Source organism: Lasioglossum baleicum, chromosome 16, assembly GCF_051020765.1.
Source record: "Lasioglossum baleicum chromosome 16, iyLasBale1, whole genome shotgun sequence".
NCBI classification, from domain to species: domain Eukaryota; kingdom Metazoa; phylum Arthropoda; class Insecta; order Hymenoptera; family Halictidae; genus Lasioglossum; species Lasioglossum baleicum.
Window position 1 is genome coordinate 7,184,088 of NC_134944.1, and position 20,555 is coordinate 7,204,642.

General features: G+C 43.4%; 2 protein-coding genes across 6 annotated transcripts; one reads left to right on the forward strand and one right to left on the reverse strand.

Moving 5' to 3' along the window:
* Nucleotides 1–556: 556 nt before the first annotated feature.
* Nucleotides 557–17,044, forward strand: Ufd4 (ubiquitin fusion-degradation 4-like). 4 transcript variants are annotated; one of them, XM_076441496.1, is made up of 20 exons: nt 557–832; nt 1,490–1,535; nt 1,742–1,881; nt 1,965–2,199; nt 2,465–2,805; nt 2,887–3,940; nt 5,268–5,664; nt 5,938–5,973; nt 6,224–6,487; nt 7,538–9,004; nt 9,080–9,366; nt 9,974–10,234; nt 10,862–11,060; nt 11,208–11,408; nt 11,696–11,952; nt 12,184–12,354; nt 12,444–12,659; nt 12,941–13,185; nt 13,475–15,088; nt 15,470–17,044. In XM_076441496.1, the coding sequence occupies exons 3-20, from the start codon at nt 1,742–1,744 to the stop codon at nt 15,750–15,752; spliced, it is 7,668 nt and encodes a 2,555-aa protein (XP_076297611.1). In that variant the 5' UTR covers nt 557–832; nt 1,490–1,535; the 3' UTR covers nt 15,753–17,044. The 4 variants fall into 4 exon arrangements, with proteins under 4 accessions (XP_076297611.1, XP_076297612.1, XP_076297614.1 ...); XM_076441497.1 differs by having other exon boundaries at nt 7,538–8,998; XM_076441498.1 differs by having other exon boundaries at nt 558–832; nt 7,538–8,998; nt 12,196–12,354.
* Mdh1 (malate dehydrogenase 1) lies at nt 17,028–20,294 on the reverse strand. Of its 2 annotated transcripts, XM_076441538.1 has the most exons (6): nt 20,163–20,294; nt 19,826–19,957; nt 19,263–19,458; nt 18,694–19,016; nt 17,540–17,911; nt 17,028–17,451 (listed from the first exon to the last, which is right to left on the reverse strand). In XM_076441538.1, the coding sequence occupies exons 2-6, from the start codon at nt 19,826–19,828 to the stop codon at nt 17,350–17,352; spliced, it is 996 nt and encodes a 331-aa protein (XP_076297653.1). In that variant the 5' UTR covers nt 19,829–19,957; nt 20,163–20,294; the 3' UTR covers nt 17,028–17,349. The 2 variants fall into 2 exon arrangements, with proteins under 2 accessions (XP_076297653.1, XP_076297654.1); XM_076441539.1 differs by lacking the exon at nt 20,163–20,294 and having other exon boundaries at nt 19,826–20,007.
* Between the last annotated feature and the right edge of the window lie 261 nt (nt 20,295–20,555).

The following is a 20,555-nucleotide window of genomic DNA, read 5'->3' on the forward strand; positions in this document are numbered from 1 at the left end:
AACACGACTTTCGGAAGCACACGTAATTTCTTGGTATAAATTTGCGCAGTAATTTATTCACGTAATGCTCAACGAAATATGTTAATTTTCAGAACTCGAAACAACACATTAAGTTATCAACACATAGAATTTGAGACTTTGATCAACAGCGTCGCACTGGTCGCATGTTACCATTCACAGGACTTCTACATATATACACGAGGTACGTACCTACCTTTAACCCCTTATCATATAACAATGAGTCAGACTGGTGATGCAAATTTCTGCTAAATGTGTACATCGTTAACATCCTTCAGATCGAAATAAAATCCCATTTTCTCTGTTATCGATACTTGGTTGTTAAAAAGACTAAATCTTCTTCTCTTTTCTGAGAAATTATAAACGACGAACACCGTAAAATCGACTGCTTATATTTTGAAAATCATCGAATTGCAAAGAACTCGGAGAATACGGATTCAAAAGAACCGCGTATTTCCCATTTTCGCGATTAGTTGTGGATGCTGGCACCTGCGGCGCTGCGGAGCGACGAGCATTTTCGCACGGAGATTCTCTATCTACGGTAGTCCATGTGAGTCCATGGTTGTGACACCGAACTATACCCTGAACGTCGCGTAAATGGCGAAATACAATATACGACGACACTAGGGTAAAGTGAAATCTTTTCGTTCGGTGGAGTGGTTCGTTGGTCCGTTGGTTCGATCAGGTTTCCGTGTCGTTGACGGACCAAAATCTCGACGACACGGTCACGTTGTTTCTCGCGGTGGGAAAACGACACGACTTTGGAAGGATGGCGACCTGACCCCTTCCGAATAATGGAATACTGTGCACAACGGTACGTTATCACCTCGGTCGAGTCTTATTTACCATGGCTGTGCGTGATCGTTTCCTTAAAACGTTCTCTGGAATTCGGTGCACGGATTCACCAAAACAGCTATATCACTTCGAAACCTCCTGAAGGTTACACGAGATGTTATTAAAGACACTATCACGCTTTCAGCCGTCGTTATGACAAATTTTTTTCCACCTGTCTTTGTGCCTCCGACGACAGTGCACAGTTTCACGAGATCTCAAGCTCGACACCACGTGCCACTTTATTTATTTTAGCGGATTCGCGCGAATGTTCTCTTGAACGGGTTCGAGCGAACGCGATCGCTCCTTTCGATGATTATTTACATGCTTGAAATTTCCCAGAAGTCATGTCTCGCTAGGAATAAAGAAACATGGAAGGGAGAACACTACTGTCAGTGGAATTCTCGATAGTACACGTCGATTAAACCTTTCGGCTAGTCTCGCGAGAACTAGTAGCCTTTGTCGACTGTGAAAAATGTATATATTTTTTTTTCTTTTGTCCGAACTATACCAGGAGTTTTTTGTTGATACTTTTCGATGACAGAAAAATTCTGTACATTTTTCTTTTGGAGTATTCGCGTGTTCCTGAACGTCAGTTCGTGAATAATTTGTAGTTTCATGGACTTCGCTTTATTTTCAGATTGTCAGTTTAAAATACATTGAATTGGTGCTATTAATCTTACAAGGTGAGTTTTGGTTTTATTTTTAACCCTCTGCGCTTGAAGTTCGCTCCATGGCTCCGCTAAAAATGAATGTACTATGATTCAAAACAATTGCCACATTACCAAGCATCTTAATAAATTGGAGTGGAAATAGCGCAAAGGGTTGATCATCTAATAATTGTGAAGCTCAAATGTTTGTAGTGCTAATTCGTTTTACGACTTGTAAATAGATGGCTGACGTTGATCCCGAGACTCTACTGGAGTGGCTCAGTATGGGCCAAGGAGATGAAAGGGACATGCAGTTAATTGCTTTAGAGCAATTGTGCATGTTGCTGCTCATGTCTGATAATGTCGATCGATGCTTCGAATGGTACATAGAGTATAGAGTAACCGTTACGTTGAAGTATTGTGTACCGACTGATTAAACAACAACAAAAATAATTTCGATTTCAGCTGTCCTCCACGCACATTTCTCCCAGCATTGTGTAGAATTTTTTTGGATGAACTTGCACCAGATAGTGTCTTAGAAGTGACTGCTCGGGCCATCACATATTATTTGGACGTTTCTGCAGAATGTACGCGCAGAGTAGTAGCAATGGAGGGTGCTGTGAAAGCTATTTGCAGTCGCCTGTCCGGAGCTGGATTAGGTTCCAGAACTAGTCGGGACTTGGCCGAGCAGTGCATAAAGGTATCGAACAGCTCTGCTGATAACTAGACAGCGGATTTGATGCATTCATGAAAATAACGAGTTGGTGTAATTTAAAAAAGTAAAACCATTAGCAAAATTTAAAGATACTGTTACATTAAACTCAATCTATTAACTCCAGTTTGTTGCAATTCAGGTACAAAATTCTTATTTTGCATAAAGATCCGCTGTCTACTGATAACGAATAACTCGTTAGTTACACAATAGAACATTAATCGAATATACTTGGTTTTCTTGATTGCCATAGGTATTGGAGCTGGTTTGCGCAAGGGAAGCTGGTGCTGTATTCGAGGCTGGTGGCCTTCCATGTGCCTTGTGTTTTATTCGAGAGCACGGAGCTCGCGTGCACCGAGACACCCTGCACTCTGCAATGGCCGTAGTGACCCGTTTATGCGGGAAAGTAGAACCGCAGGATAAATCATTACCGGATTGCGTCGAGGCTTTGTCAACGTTACTCAGACACGAGGATGCGCACGTCGCCGACGGGGCACTTCGTTGTTTCGCGTCGCTCGCCGATAGATATTCACGTCGAAACACAGACCCCGCTCCTTTAGCATCGAACGGTTTAGTTTCTGAACTCTTGCACAGGTATATGTCCCTAGAATTTCTGTAACACGGCCGGGAGATCACACACGTTTTTCTAACTCTCTCTCTCTCTTTTGTTTTCAGGTTGTCGAATGCAGCAGGGCCTGGTACAGCGATAGCAGCGACTTCCGGAAATCCAAAGACACCGCCACCTTCCAGCACAGCGTCAACGATTCCGACTCCGGAAGCGAAATCGTGCGCTTCCGTGTCCACTATAATTAGTCTTCTGTCGACGCTTTGCAGAGGATCACCTTCTATAACCCATGATCTATTACGCTCCGAACTGCCGGACGCGATCGAGAAAGCTTTGAAAGGAGACGAACGATGCGCTCTCGATTCCATGAGATTGGTTGATCTGTTGTTGGTTCTTCTATTCGAAGGCAGATCAGCGTTGAGCCGTAATACAACCGGTGGCCCATCCGGACCGTTGTTACCACGATTGAGGCGTTTGGACAGCGCCGGGGAGAAATCTCACAGGCAACTGATCGATTGTATTCGATCGAAAGACACGGATGCTCTGATAGAGGCTATAGACTCTGGCGGCATCGAAGTGAATTTTATGGACGACGTTGGTCAAACGTTACTGAATTGGGCGTCCGCGTTCGGTACTCATGAGATGGTCGAATTTTTATGCGACAGGGGCGCGGATGTGAATAAAGGCCAACGATCGTCCAGTTTGCATTATGCTGCCTGCTTCGGTAGACCAGCTATCGCTAAAGTGTTGCTGAAGCACGGCGCGAATCCCGATCTAAGAGACGAAGATGGAAAGACACCGTTAGACAAAGCCAGAGAACGGGTGGACGAAGGTCACAGAGAAGTGGCAGCTATATTGCAGTCTCCTGGGGAATGGATGCTGCCGAATCAGGAGCACAGAAAACCAGAAACCGAGTCGGAGTTCACAGAACCGAAAGGCGATCCTGAAATGGCCCCGGTTTATTTGAAGCGATTGTTGCCGGTGTTTTGTGCGACGTTTCAATCGTCCATGTTGCCCAGCGTTCGAAAAGCCAGTCTCAGTTTAATTAGAAAGATGGTGCATTATATTCAACCGGATCTGCTCGTTGAAACGTGTGGTTCCGATAAAACAGGAGATTGCGGCGCTATGCTTGTAGAGGTGATTGCCAATGTGCTGGACAACGAGGTAAGCTCGGTAGTTCGAATCTTCCTATTATAATAAGTATTATCTCTTTTATATGTATGTTTCTATACCAAATAGCGAAACATGTAATTGAGGTGGCAGACTTAGCTGAATTACCCTGTATATTTCTCTAGGTCCTATGAACAAGTTAATATTATTACAGGACTAGTTAATAACAATATCTTGAACATGTTAGTAGTCATGCAGGCAGGCAGGCAGCCAAACAGACAATTCTAGTGATTTAGTTAAGACTGTTCGCAGGAGCTTGAGTTAAAAACACCATCACCACCACCTCCGCCTCTCAAGCCGTATATTGGCCCAAAATTGCGTTGCCTCGCATCGTGCAAGTCTTCCAGTTCCCTGAACTACATTGTTGATAAGACGGTAACGTCTAATTCTATATTTGCCAATCGCTAGTTGGAAGAGACCCCTTGTGTCCCCTATTTGCTATACGTGGCACTTCCGAATATTTTTTCTTTTTTTTTACTTCACTGGGTTTTTTTCATTAATAACTACGCAAATATCTCATTAACATTATTGCATTCGTTCTATAATTTTAAAAACAAAGCGTGATATCTAACATATACGTAAGCATGTCTTACTTCTTTCTGACATAAAACGTGTCCGTTTTTTAATATATACAATATGTATATATATATGCATATATATTTTGCGATACTATGAAATATGTATATCGACAACGTGGAGTGAAGACATACTTTTTTCTCACTTTTAACTACTGTTATACGCATTAATTGTACACGTGGCCCACCACAACGAGCAACATACATTTTAGCACAGAACGTGACATAAGAGGACAGTTGGGGCAAAAGAGCTTTGAAAAAAGCTTCGATTTTGGAAAAAAAGAAAAGAAAGAGATGTTCAGAATGAGTTGTTTTCGGTGAACGGAGAGCGGAGCTCGATTCCACGGATCTAGATGCACATAATGAAGGATCTAAAATGCAAAGCTGGTTGTCCACTTCTGTCGACTGTCTGCCTGCTGCTGATGGGATTACTGGGCATTATTTGCTTGTGATTTCGTTGAATCGCGTAATCGTTTTGCTCACAAAATCAGATTGTGCCGTTCCATTGATGTTACACACAGTCAACGAGACAACAGCCGACAAATTCGTAGCAACTTGTGTAGTACTTACCTCGCATAATTAAATCAAGCAAAATACCAACAAAAAAAAAACAAACGAACAAACAAACAAACAAAGGACCAGAAATATCGTTTATTAACTTGATTGGATTCTGACTTCAAACGACCAGTCATTGTCGAACGCCGTTGTTTAAACCGTTCTTTTTTTTTCTATTTCCATCCGAATAGGAGGACGAGGCCGGACACTTAGTGGTCCTGCAAATGATACAAGATTTGATGATAAAAAGCAAAGATGAGTTTCTAGAACATTTCGCTCGTCTGGGAGTCTTTTCGAAAGTCGCCTCGTTGGCCGGGCCGAAAGAGACCGCGCCGGACCCGGAGGCAGAATCGAATCAGTCCGGGGAAGAGCAGAGAATGGAAGACGCGAGAGAGCTTTTGGTAGGAAGAGCGTATCATTGGAGAGATTGGTGTATCTGCCGTGGACGCGATTGCCTTTACGTCTGGTCAGACGCGGCTGCTTTAGAGTTGTCGAATGGAAGCAACGGATGGTTCAGATTTATACTGGACGGGAAACTGGCGACAATGTACTCCAGCGGAAGCCCGGAGGGTGGAACGGACACGTCAGGTGCGTTCTCTCTTTCCCGTTAACGTCAATGCCAGATTCTCATCATGTCTCGTCCATCTTACCATTATCTTTCTCGTTGAAGTGCCCCCCGTCACCTCCTTTTACACCCTTCGCGCCAAAATTAAGTTGCCTCTGTTCCGAGAGATATCACATTCTTTGTTTTACTTGTTGTTTCTGTTTATTTTATATTTTTTTTCTGTTCATTTGTGATTAACTTCCTATTCGCGAAGGGGAATAGTTTAGTGAATAACTGGTTTTACTAACTGCCTACAGGAAAAGGGAGGAACACAGAGTCGCTTACCACCGAAGGTAGGTACATACATGTTCGACCCTCCTATAGCTGCGCACGTTCTCCCCTTGACAAAAAAAAAAGATAAATCCTTGAGTGTTAAATCATCGATCGCATGACACAATCAATCCTTTTGTCTCTGCTGCATGACCTCTCTTCTGAACATTCTTCTTCTACCACAACATTATTCGGTTCATTGAACAACTTCACCACTGCCCTGCTTCGGTCGGCCAGGCCGTATCAATTACTGGAACGTTATGTGCATTGCAGAGAACCGCGGCGAATTCTTGGAGAAACTCCAGAGAGCACGTAGTCAAGTGAAACCGAACTCTGTCAGCCAACCCGTTTTATCGCGGCCCGGCACGACCCGGCTGATCGTTGGAAATTGGGCATTGTCCAGCAGAAGGGAGAGCATGTTGGGCATACACAACAGCGACAGTTTGCAGGTGACCATTCTGAGAGAAGATCTGCCTGGATTCATCTTTGAATCGAACCGCGGCACAAAGCATTCCTTCACGGCAGAAACTAGTTTGGGTAAGTGAGATAGACGAGGAAGATTTCTACGGTGGCAACCATATACTTACTGTACGAGTAATACGTTCATTTTCGAACTTTCCTGGTCCAATAGCTACTTACTTGAGGATCATTCCATGCTGAATCGATCACTTTTTGCAGGCGGGTCGAGCCGGACCATAATAGCGGTGCGCTCGACCCGCCTCACAGTGGGGAAAAGTGACCTAACTCGATTCAAAAAGAAATAACTTTCGATAGAAATGAGGTAGAGCGATGAATTTGTTTTTTAAATTAAAGCTGAAACTTTGCAGAATACGGGAAAAATAGGGAGATTAAAATATTCTGCAAAGTTCCAGCTTTAATTTAAAAAAAAATTCATCGCTCTACCTCATTTCTATCGAAAGTTATTTCTTTTTGAATCGAGGTAGGTCACTTTTCCCCACTGTGCGCCTCTACCTGAAACGGGGGTACACGGTGTCCTTTACCAGCTCATTGCGACGCCAATTTTAATGATACCGTCTTTTTCAAGGGTTCATTTTAAAGGGGAAACTTCAAGGAACATAACCATATTTTTTTCAAAATTTAAATCACTGAGTCCCATCATCGAAAAAACGCAAAAGAAGAATTTGTTTAAATTTTTCGACATTATAAAGTTGATGTTCGAGGTTGAAAAAATTATTTTTTAATAGCCCAATCCTTTCCGAATAAAACAAAAACAGATTTAGCTCAATCGGACAAACAGTTCTTGAGATAAAAATTCGTAAGTGAGGCCCGTTTTCGCCGAAATGGGCAAAAATTGAAAACTTCGAAGGCCTGCCATTTCTTAAAAAATTCGAAACCGGCAAAATGATGACTTAAACCCCCCCTAATTTCACATGGACTACAACATATTTCATTTAGAACAAAATCGGCGATAGTGCCTGCAAGAAGTGATCGATTCGGCATGTAATGACCCTTGACTGATTTACTATACAAGTAGTACGATCATTTTCAACAATGCCACAATTTCATGATGTCCAGATGGTTCACACGTACTTACAGAATCGCTTCATCATTATTCCTTATGTCCAGGTCCAGAATTTTCAGCAGGCTGGGCCGGGAAGCGAGGGAAACGATTAAGGTCCAAGATAGAGGCGATCAAGCAAAAAGTGAAAATGCAAGCTCAGGACATCTACGAGCGCTACTTCAAAGCTGCCCAGGCTCAACCGCGCGGTGTGGTCGCCAAGCTAGGAGTGATCGTCAGTCAGATCGAGAAAGCATGTCAGAAGCAACAGTCAGGGAACCGAGAATGGCGTAATATACTGCAAAGCACGCTAGAAGAATTGAAGCTTTTGTTAAACGAGGAGGGGAAGGTCTCCGCGTACGAGCTGCATTCCAGCGGCCTAGTTCAGGCGTTGCTTGTTCTGTTGGCAGCTCCGCCAGGACCACAGCCACCGACATTAAGAGCGACCAAGCTCCGCATGCAACGAATAGTAGTATTTAAAAGTTGTTTCCACGCGGCGGATGTGAACAAGGAACACAACTCCGCGAAAATTCTAGTCCATAAGTTGGTCTCGGTCTTGGAGTCGATCGAGAAGTTACCGGTCTACTTGTACGACACGCCTGGCTCAGGCTACGGCTTGCAGATTTTGACCAGAAGACTGCGCTTCCGCTTGGAGAAAGCTGCCGGCGAGAGCTCTCTGATAGATCGATCCGGTCGTAGCTTGAAGATGGAGCCGTTGAGTACTATACAACAATTGGAGAACCATTTGTTGCGAATGGTAGCGAAACAGTGGTACGACCATGACAGGTCCACGTTCACTTTCGTCAAGAAATTGAAAGAGGGCAACAAGATCACATTTAAGTATCACTACGACTTCGATGAGAACGGATTGCTGTACTGGATCGGCACGAACGCGAAGTCCTGCACCGAATGGGTGAACCCTGGACAATATGGTTTGGTTGTTGTCACGTCCAGCGATGGAAGGAATCTGCCTTACGGTCATCTCGAGGACATTTTGAGCCGCGATCCTTCCGCGTTGAATTGTCACACGAACGACGACAAGCGGGCGTGGTTCTCGATCGATCTAGGGGTCTGGATCATACCGAGCGCTTACACGCTTAGGCACGCGAAAGGCTACGGCAGAAGCGCTCTGCGAAACTGGTTATTCCAGGCGTCCAAGGACGGCGTTACCTGGACCAATCTCTACGCCCACGTCGACGACACTTCTTTGAACGAGCCTGGCAACACAGCTACTTGGACATTAGAGTTGCCGACAGACGAGACGCAAGGTTGGCGTCATCTACGGCTGCAACAGATCGGAAAGAATTCGTCCGGTCAGACGCATTACTTGTCCGTCTCTGGATTCGAAGTTTACGGCGAAGTGACCGGGGTGTGCGAGGACTTGGGTCGCGCCGCTAGAGAGGCCGAAGCTGGAATTCGAAGATTGAGAAGATTAATTAAATCCCAGGTACTTCGTCATTTGGTCGTCGGTGCTAGAGTTGCTAGAGGGCTGGACTGGAAATGGAGGGATCAAGACGGGATACCACCAGGTTTTTGTAATTCTACTTTATTTCTTCTATAAAACTGTAAACGAGTCGTTTACTAACACATTTATTTCTTTATTCTACAAGGTGAAGGTACCGTAACGGGAGAGTTGCACAATGGTTGGATAGACGTCACGTGGGATCACGGCGGTTCCAATTCTTATAGAATGGGTGCAGAAGGAAAATACGACTTGCGACTAGTTGGCGCGGGTTTAGACTCGGATAATGGAACAAAGGGTAAAACCGGTACCGGAGTGCTACCGGGACGAAAGTCCAGCAGTACCCCTAGTTTACCAGATTGCACTGACACCGTGATGCGTGGATCGGTGGCGTCTACCGATCAAGCAGCGAGCGCAGATAATTTGGCCGCCAAGGTACGCTCCATGCTCTTTCGCACAGAATCGCAGGCGTGTTCTTTGAATTACTGTTCGCACAAACATAATGAAAATATATATGTTACGGACAACGTACCTTAGGGCGGGCATACTGTAGAATGCCCGATCTTTCGGATAATGTGTAGAATGCGAGAGTAAGCTGTGATTAGGTCGTTAGGTCTGATAGGGTCTGGGTTTTCAGGGGGTAGACTCGTTTCCAGTATCTCAGTAGTCAAAAGCGCTAGATAAAGGATCAATTTAGGCCGCAGTCGCCCTCAAAAGTCCTGCTTTTACGTTTACGAAGCGTAATTTGCATTATTCGGCAGCATGAAGCTGTTGCAGCTTTGTGAAAATAGCTACATGCGTAGCTGTATGCTTTCGAATATTGGAAATTACGCTGCTGAATAAAAATAGGGCTTTTGAGGGCGATTGCGGCAATACCTGCCCATTGTACACATTGCCCGGAAGATCTGTAAAATGTCCGCCTTAGACACATTGCTCATAACATGTACACGTGTTAACGTATTAATCAGAGTAGAGAGAAAGATAGAGAGAGAGTCACACTGGTTCTAAATCAGCTTCTCGATTTTGTATTTGTTGCAAACAGCAAGCCGCCGAATCAATAGCAGAGAGTGTGTTGTCGGTTGCTCGTGCCGAGGCGGTTGTCGCTGTCACCGGCGAAGGTGGTGCAAACTCAACAAGCGAATTGTCCGTTGTGTTACACCCGAGACCCGACACTACCGTGACAAGTGATCTGGCAACGATTGTTGAGAGTCTTGCCCTTAACACTGACTGTTCCACCAACAGTAACAGCAATCGTGCGTCTAGTAGTTCGAAACCGTTGCTTGCTACTGTGCGAGGAAATAAGGTGTGATGATGCTCGCGGAATCATTAAAACCAGCATACCGGGTGACTCGCTAAACTGTATCGTCGAAATTTACTCGTAAAAATAGTTTCAATTTTCGAGACGATTTTTAACCCTTTGCACTCGAGTGGTGACTCGAAATTCTTGACTAATAATTCATATACCATTATTAAATTTGTATTCAGTAAATTACTAAGCGTATTTAATACTTTGATAAACTACTGAAAGTATTGTACGAGGTGTTACATCAATTGTATAACGATAAAATTAAGAAAATCATTCAAAACATCAAAAATTGGGGTTTCGAATTAGAATATCACCGAGTGCGAAGGGTTAAGAAAAAAGGGAGGGAACCAAATAAAATATTATTTTCAGTGGTAGTAGCCTTTGTAGGTCTGAAATGTATCAAAATTTGACTAAATTCTGTTGAAGGACATGTTCTGGCATTTTTCGAAAATTTTCAGAAGCCATAAATGCACTCACTCGTTTAATCCACGACTCCATAGAACCTCCATTATCCGGTTATGAGTAAATTATGATGGTACAGTTAAGTGGCTCACACCCTGTATACGCGTGTCACATCGACGTGTATAGGATTTACACTAATTCTATATTGAACTACATTTACAGCCAGTGGCGAACTTGCTGGAGGCAGCCGAAGCACTCGACCGTGTCAGAGAGGGAGCCGACAGGCTACGCAACAACACTAACAGCTTTTTAAGTGGAGAGTTACTTAGTTTAGTGCCTGTTAGAATTAGCGTGTCAGGCGAGTCGGAGGATAACTCTTTAAGGATAAAGCCTGTACAAAGACACTCTGGGATCCCCGATGGTATAAGAACAGCACAATTCTTTTCTTTCCACTATTTGTCATTGTCGTAAAAGAAATAATCTCATTAAAGACTACTAATAGCGTTGTTCATCGCCGTCCCGTAAAACACGCGTCACTTACTCACCTGTTACGTTTCCATTGGACTAGCTGCCAAAGAATGCAGTCGGGACAAAGAAGCTAGCTCATCTACGCAAAACACAACTGGAGGATGTCCTGTTGTCGTGACCAATCCCATGTCCGTGTCTGTCCCCAACCTTGCTTGTTCAGATACTAGCAATACTTTGGAACCAACAACTGCTACCGGTTTATTGGGCACATTTACCGCAATGACTCGACGACGAACATTTGGTTAGTGTTCATGAAATATTGCTAGAGAATATTTCTGTGGTCGCAAGGAAAAACTTGAGTTTATGCATTAATTGAGCTTTAGGGTACAGGATTTACGTATTTACCAGGAAAAAAATCATGAAAACAAACTCGGAAGGCTCAGAAAATAATGCAATTCAACCAATGTCCCATGTCAAAGAATTAGTAATCAAAACTTTAAGGGGGTAGACTCCTTTTTCCGTTGAACGCCAATTTTCTCGTCGTTCGAGATCGTTTTCATACCCCGCTAACAAGGTGTTCCCTCGTAGGACCTTCAGGTGGACAGCACATCGCTTCTAATTCCAATACCGGCTCGAATTCACGCGGACCTAACTCAGTGTCGAGCTTAGTCCGCCTCGCCTTGAATCCTAATTTCCCTGGTGGTTTGCTGAGCACCGCGCAGAGCTATCCAAGTTTAACCAGCAGCGGTCAAGTGGCAGGCAGTGGTGTAACAACAACGACCGGCGCCGGATTAGGACAAGCGCTGGCAATGTCCCTGACCAGTACCAGCAGCGATAGCGAACAGGTAAAGATCGTTGAACGTTCGACAAACGTTTCGTTCTAGAATGTTTCTTTCTCAAATGTTAGAAGTCTGAACTGCGGATTTTGTGCATTTATAAGAGGATAACGTTGAAGATGAACTGTTTACCACAAACGACTGAGAAAATTTCGATTTCGCATCAACATCCGCAGTCTAGTTGTATCTATGTACGAAATTGAACATCGAGTGTGTGATTTTATATAATGTAATAAGCAGTTATTGCTACAGGTGAGTCTCGAGGACTTTTTGGAGTCTTGCGGAGGTGTTGCCAGTTCTAGCGCCAGTGGAGCCAGGATCATTAACAGACCGACTCTCGTGACGGAACTGGAGGACGACGAGGATGTTGTTCTCGAGGAGGAAGAAGACAACGACGAGCACGACCAAGAAGTGAGAATTCTAGAATTTCATAAACACGTTCCCACGCGAATTAGCTTGACCATGGTGCTAATGCGTTTATCCTCTTCTATTCCCAATAGGAGGACGACGAGGAAAACGAGGAGGAAGGTGACGTCTGTGAAGGAGATTACGAAGAGGTAATGATGAGCCGCAATCTGTTGGCAACGTTCATGGAAGAAGAAGCTTCTCAGAGCAGCAAAAGTCGTGCTTGGGACGACGAGTTCGTTTTGAAACGTCAATTCTCAGCTTTGATACCCGCTTTCGATCCTCGACCAGGTCGAACAAACATTAATCAAGTAAGTGTAAATTTTGCGTAAAGAACTTTCCATAGAAATGAGATAGAGCGATGGCTTTCTTAAAATTAAAGCTGCAATATTGCAGAATATGGGAACGATAGGTACGAACGTTTTTTAACTTCGAAAATCTGTGTTGAACTTGCAAAATTACAATTTAAAAAAAAAAATCATCACTCCATCTCAATTCTATCGACAGTTCTTTGATTTCGACACAAAATACATCGGTTTACCCCACGACAGGCGCAACGAAATACTGTTATTCTTATTGTACAATCTAACAGACAACAGATCTAGAAGTTCCACCACCTGGTAGCGAAGCGCAATCTAGCGCTCGCGTAGGGTCACTGCCTATGCCGAGGCTATCATTGACATTGAAAGGACCAGGACTTCCGGGTGTACCGGATGTCGAGTTACCGCTCACGGAGCCGCATGCCAGTATCTTCCAAGCTGTACAAGAGTTGATGCAGCTTACCGAGCTAGGAAGTCGCCAGGAGAAACTAAGAAGAATATGGGAACCAAATTACACGTAATGCACATCTTCTTCGCTTTATAATAATTGTTCATTCGCGATTAATCAGATCGTAAAGACACGTCCGTAAGGAATTATTCAACATATTTATTTACTTGGGACACCGGGTGTCCCGTTAGAAGTTTCAACAGAGTAAGTTTTATTCGATATATTTTCCAAAACGAGAGCTACAATTCGGAAAATAACGAAAATTGGAGTAGACACATTCTCATTGTTTTCACAAAGTAATGTAAAACAGTGACTTTTAAGGGTCTGTGAGCATAATGTTTTATCTTTTGATTTGCAGTATAATATACAAAGAATCGAAGGACGAAGAGTCATCAGGACGAGCAACGCCGATCGTGACGCTGTACTCTCGCAACGCCACTCAAAATTCTTCGGCGTGCACCGTGGAGGACGTGTTGCAGCTTCTGAGGCACGTTTACGTGTTGAGCACGACCCGAGACGACGGGAAACACGTCGACTACGACGAGTCCGAGGAGTCGACGTGTTGCGTTCACCCTGACGACTTCACCTCGAAGAAGATCACGAACAAGATTGTCCAACAGATCCAAGACCCGTTAGCGCTAGCTGCCGGAGCGTTGCCGAACTGGTGCGAGGAATTAGCCAGGAGTTGTCCGTTCCTGCTGCCATTTGAAACCAGACGATTGTACTTCAGTTGCACCGCGTTCGGAGCATCGCGGAGCATCGTGTGGCTTCAAACGCAGAGGGACGCGGTTCTCGAGCGACAAAGAGCGCCTGGTTTGAGTCCGCGACGCGACGACAGTCACGAGTATCGCGTCGGCAGGTTGAAGCACGAAAGAGTGAGCGTACCTAGGGGAGAGAAACTATTAGACTGGGCAGAACAAGTGCTGAAGGTGCACGCGAGTCGGAAGAGCATACTGGAGGTTGAATTCGTTGGCGAGGAGGGGACTGGTCTCGGGCCGACGTTGGAGTTCTTCGCGTTGGTCGCCGCAGAGTTGCAGCGCAAAGATCTGGGTCTGTGGCTGTGCGACGACGAAGAGCCGCAAGAGGATTCGGAGGAAGAGACCAGAATTTCAAGCGATCAGGCCCGACCAGCGGGATACTACGTGACACGACCTAGCGGCCTGTTCCCTGCTCCGTTGCCGCAGGATTCCGCGGCTTGTGAGCGCGCTGTACGATACTTCTGGTTCCTGGGCGTATTCCTGGCGAAGGTTCTGCAAGATAATAGATTAGTAGACTTGCCGCTGTCCCGTCCTTTCTTAAAATTAATGTGTCACGGAGATATCACGAACAACGTGAACGAGAAGATCGGCCTGTCCGGCGTCACTCAGGAGAGCATGTCGTCTAGCATGTCCAGCAGTTTCATATCGGAAGAGGGCGAAGCGGATGCCGCGTACTCCTCGTTCGTACCATCTCCGTGGTATGCTGGTCTCTTGGACATAGAGGACCTCGTACACGTCGACCCAGTAAGAGGCGAGTTCCTCAAAGAGATCCAGACAGCCACCGCGAAACGCGACAGAACGTTCTCGGACGGTCGTAGTTCCGCGGACGAGGAAACGTCCTTAAACATCACTCATCCGTCTGGGATGTCCGTGCCGATTGAAGATTTGGCTTTAACGATGACCTACTCGCCCAGCTCGAAGATATTCGGACACGATCAAGTGGAATTGATCGAGGGAGGCGCGGACGTGCTCGTCACCATGGAGAATGCGAGGGAATACGCGGAGCTAACAATTAATTATTGTCTCGATCGGGGAATCTCAAAGCAGCTCGAATCGTTCAAATCCGGTTTCTCAAAGGTCTTCCCAATGGAAAAACTCCATGCTTTCAGCCCCGAAGAGATCAGGGCGATGCTTTGCGGCGAGCAAAATCCACAGTGGACTAGAGAGGATTTACTCACTTATACTGAGCCTAAGTTGGGTTACACAAGAGAGAGGTAAATACCAGAGATCCCTATTTCCCGTGTATGCAAACACGTTTGGACGCGTGTAACAAATGAATCCGGATCTCAATCCATGTAATATTAAATTACCAGGTCGCCCATGTATTTTAATTTCACAAATGTTTGTGTAGTTTAATACACGGTGATATAACGTCGAACAATTTACCGTGAATTTATTGCTGCATCGCTTGCGTCTCACTTGTTGCATTAACTGTTGCTTATAATTGGATCGGAATACATAAACGCATGAGAGCGGATCCTTAATTTCTTACTACACTGTTCACGTGCCACGTGTACACGTGTATTTTAGTACCCATTCAAAACGTCACGTTGTATGCACTGTTAACCGAAACGAATTTTCTTTTTCTGTTACAGTCCTGGATTCCAGAGATTCGTGAACGTACTAGTTTCGTTGACCGGCCCAGAAAGAAAGGCGTTCCTACAGTTCGCGACCGGGTGTTCAGCCCTGCCTCCCGGTGGGTTATGTAATTTGCATCCTAGGTTGACTGTGGTGAGAAAAGTGGACGCTGGCTCAGGTGGTTACCCATCCGTTAACACCTGTGTTCATTATTTAAAATTACCGGAGTATCCCACCGAAGAGATACTTAAAGAAAAACTTTTGGCCGCGACTAAGGAGAGAGGGTTCCATTTAAATTAATCTTATTTCTGGTTGGACAAGGATCTGCGCTAACGGTGAATAGAACCAGAAAAGAAAAATATATTAGGCGTACTACTCGCCCTTGAAGCGTGCGAATCGACTCGGGGGATTTCAGAGGATCGAACTGGTGTGTGTTAGTCTACACGCGGAAAGCAAAGTCAGGCCTTGATGTTATTCGAGAAAACCGGAAATAATTGTCCAATAGGAGGAATCAGTTTGAAAGAATTAACACGTGGCCTGGAACGGAAACGCGTGCGTAACTAAGGTGTTTAGAATCGCTTGAAATAAAAAATAATAGTTAATCCGCGTAACGCGACTATTCTAAGACACAATATTTGCTACGTAATTACATTCTGATTTATACGGTAACTAATAAATGCGAATAAGGAGGCAGAATCCAATTTATCGGTCGACCAGATGAAAATAGAAGAAGACAATTTTGACGTCGCAGGTTGTCCGTTCCAGGTGATCATACGATACGATAACAAGTTTTGTCCGATACAATAGAAATTGTATTTTCTCAAAAACAAAAAAAAAAGAAATGTAATACACGCGAGTGTTTTCACGTATATTTGCTGTCCTTATGGAACAAGAACTTTACAGTTCCTCGATATAGAACGAATGTTCGTACTGTCTTCTTTGTGGAGTATTGTTATGCTTGGAAAGTGATTCGTATTGTAAGGAAAGAGAGAGAGGCACCCTTAAGATAAAAATTTCTATTTTCTTTGTCAGTATGCCTCTATGGTAACCGTACACACACATACACACACACACATATTGTCGTTATTGAAATGCACGAGAACTGTGTAAATCAAAATTGCCCTGCGCAAAAATGTTATGTTTTTTTCTTTTTTATTGGTCACTACGAGAACGATGTATTTTTAGCATCCAGACCAATTTTCACAGCTTCAAATGTTTGTCCCTTTTAACCAAACGTATCAGCTACATCACTAACAGACAGGCAGAAATAAACGTAAAGATACGAGAACGATGGAGAGAACGGTTTGATGAACGAAACCGTTCACGAAGACTATGCAAGCTGAGCACTCTGCATCTTTGTACAATATGCTACTTAATGCTCACTCGATAATTATAATTATAGGCGGAAATCAATATACCTGTAATAATAGTGTCTAGAAGAAAAGAATATGAAAATAATATAAATGTGAAAAAAGAATGATTAATGATATCGATATGAGGAATAGTTACTATTACTGTAATATAAATTATTATTGATTCTTGGGGAAAAGAATAAAAAGAGAACAAAAAAAAAGAAACGTTATAAAGTATAACATGTTTTTCAACGTAATTTGTTACACGTTTTATACAGTCTATGAATATAAATGTATGTGTTTAACAATTCCATTGCCCTTTAGAAAAAGATATGCATATCACTATGTCCTGTATATTGTACGAACTATTATATATACCGCTAGTATAATGTACACAGGTCCGACGGTGTTCTTTTTGAAGGCTTTTTGTATGATCATGGGTTCACATTACATTACATATGTATATACCATGCAAGAACATCGAATTTTTACAATTTCGCTGAACGAGATACACGATTATCAGAATTACAGTGATCCGAGTGTAGTCACTTTTGTTGTAATACAGTATTCGCTTCCGCACGTTCTTCTTCCAATTCTTTAGCCGTAACAGTCAGCTTGGATCTTGCAAAATCGTTGATCTTAAGGCCCTGAAACATTGTTGTAAATATTACTATCTCCTTCGACTTCTTCGCAAGAGATTCATTTACAAATATAGTACAACGAGCTCTCACTTACATCGACGATTTTGTATTGTTTATTTTGTATGGTTACTGGGAAAGAGAATACAACATCCTTCGGGATTCCATAGCTGCCGTCAGACAGAACACCCATGCTAACCCATTCTCCTGGGTTGGTACCCATCCACCAGTCTCTCATATGATCACCGGCTGCTTTCGCGGCAGACATCGCGGAGGACATTTTCCTCGCAGCTATCACAGCCGCGCCGCGTTTCTGAATTGTCTCGACGAAAGTAGTGTTCAACCATTTTTCATCGTTCACAGCATTAGTTACTGGAGTTTTGGTAGATGCAACAGTGGCGTGACTGGCATCAGGATATTGAGTCGAACTATGGTTACCCCAAATAATTACGTTCTTCACTTCGTCAACCTGTTGACGAATGAAAGTTTAAGTGCAATTGTCACCTCTAACGTAGTGGATATGTTATGTTAAATGAGTATACACTTGGTATTATTACACAAAATAATCGCGTGTGTACATTTGAACCGGATATACAGTGTTTTCTCGATAAATGTCCCAAGTGTCTGGCCTTTAAGAGGGAAGACTCGTTTTTCCAGATAATGCCAAGATGGGGTTTTCAGTAGTCAAAAGCGCTAGATAAAAGATCAATTTCTTTTCTCTGATTAAGTACATTGCAGCAATTTCAGCGGACCTCGGCGCATCTATTCCGTTCACGAGCATTCTTGCAATCTTGGGAACGAGTCTACCCCTTTAATTGTTCCAGAATTATCCCCACTACCGCGGGGTGTACCCCGGAAGGAGGCCGAGAAACTCGAGAGCTTTGGTCGGATATACCGGTGTGAACCAATGCTAATCCAATAACAAAACTTCTTTATTTTTCTATGGGACTTTGACCAACATATTCGTGGCATTTTTCTAATGAAAATGACACCAAATACGATATAATTCTGATGATATTTACTTGTAATGAATGATGAAAGTTTCGGACGCAAGGGAGAACAGCGTAAGTCCTTCTTTGCGTCGAAAACTTTCATCCTTCATTACACAACTAAATATAAAAATGCCGCGAATAGGTTGCTCAAAGTTCGATCAAAACATAATGAATACTACAGAAGTTTTGTAATTGGATTAGTTATGTTTACTCGGCGACCGACGCCTCTCGATCTTGTATATTGTAGTATTGAATCTACCTGGACACCCAATCGCGCTGCCAATGCTGCTTGAGCACGATTTTGGTCCAATCTAGTCATGGCAGTGAAGTTTTCTTTTGGAATAGACGGTGCATAGTGGGAACAAATCAAAGCGTTTGTATTGGCTGGATTTCCGACGACCAACACCTTAACATCTTTCCTAGCGTATTTATCCAAAGCCTCCCCTTGGACTTTGAATATTTTTACGTTGGCAGCTAGGAGATCTTTGCGCTCCATTCCTTCTTTTCGTGGCATTGCGCCGACAAGGAAGGCAGCAGCAACGTCCTTGAAAGCCACAGCTGGATCAGCAGTTGGCACAATTCCTAAAAAGTAGAACATTCATGTATACTCCTTCGTCAAGGAGATATTTGCATGTTCCAAAGATATCAACGCGTTGCGTAATCTCTAATGTTATGTAACATGTATTTTTACCACATGTTGCATAAGCTGATATAATCATTTGAAGAACTTTAACTCCTATGCTGCAACATGTGCAGTCTTAGTTACCGATTGAAGAATACTTGCAAAATCAAGATTTACATTATCCCCTTAACATCTGGCATCTTTACCTCTCAAAAGAGGAAGAGCCAAGTCTTGCAGCTCCATAACTACTCCATCCAGTACGCTCATCGCAACCGGGATATCTAATAAACGGAGAATGACCGGTTGGTTCGGACCAAAAACTGAACCAGCCGCAAGCTGGTACAGCAGGGAGTAGGCGATCTGCCCAGCAGCTCCCGTAACCACCACATTAATTGGTTCCGTCTGGAAAATGAACAAACAATTCAATTCTGAACAGATGAAATTTTCATTTTACCGAAGCTGATTCGGCAGAATTTATGAAAGCATAAAAATCTATGATTTAGCATCAGGGACAATGTTGATGGGAAATTTCAGTCCTTGCAAGAACAATCATATTCGACTAAATAGAAATGATTCCGTGGCGCAGGTGGTTAAATGAATGCCGTGGCCAGGATTTATTAATAACCATCGAAAAAATGATTGTAATGCTTTCAATGACATACGAAGGGCAAATGTAGGTTAAGCCGTGCTTATACGATATAAAATGCACGAGGACATTATAAATTGTTTGTTAAAAGGAAATAATATGCGGTAGACAACGGACACTCACCATGTTTCACCGGCGTTCGCTAATTTGCTCTGATACAAGACCAGTCTCGAGATAACGTCGGAGAGAGTGATAGAATCCTCCAGAAGTGCTAAGGTCAAACTGATTGGTGTAATAACATTGACAGCGACTGGTCTGGAAGACAGATTTGAATTCAAATATTCGCGCTGAAGGTGGAACAGTCTAGCGAGCTCCCTAACTGTTTTCTATCGGCGAAAACATAGTAATGCATCAATTTAGACGTTGACGAACTGCGGTCGCGAAATAGAGGAAATCGTCGTGCACGATGACGATTCTAAAATTACAGGATAATCGATATTCTCGGAAAAATTATACATACGTAGTCGAGCCAGCCGTTTTTCGTACAGTCTTTTTAATATTTCGCGCGTGCCGAAAATTTCGTTCGGATAGGAATCATTGGGAACGTTCGAACGTTTTGATTTTTACTGAATGCGTCAGAGTCTGTATCTTTGACAAGGAATTTATTGTTGCATAATATTTACAGATATTTCTAAAATTTATTTAAACATAGTCTCCAATCCTAGCGAACATTCGAATACTTGCGACCAGAGGGCGGAAAAGATTTCTCCTTCTCATAAGTGGTCCGCAGTTATCCTCAAACTTGAATTTCGAAATGTACTCATTCTTTGATGAATTTCTTTCGCCTTTTGTACTATGATTCTTTTTACGTCTGCAATAATTAACGTTTCTTTGCCGTTTGTAATTTCCTGGA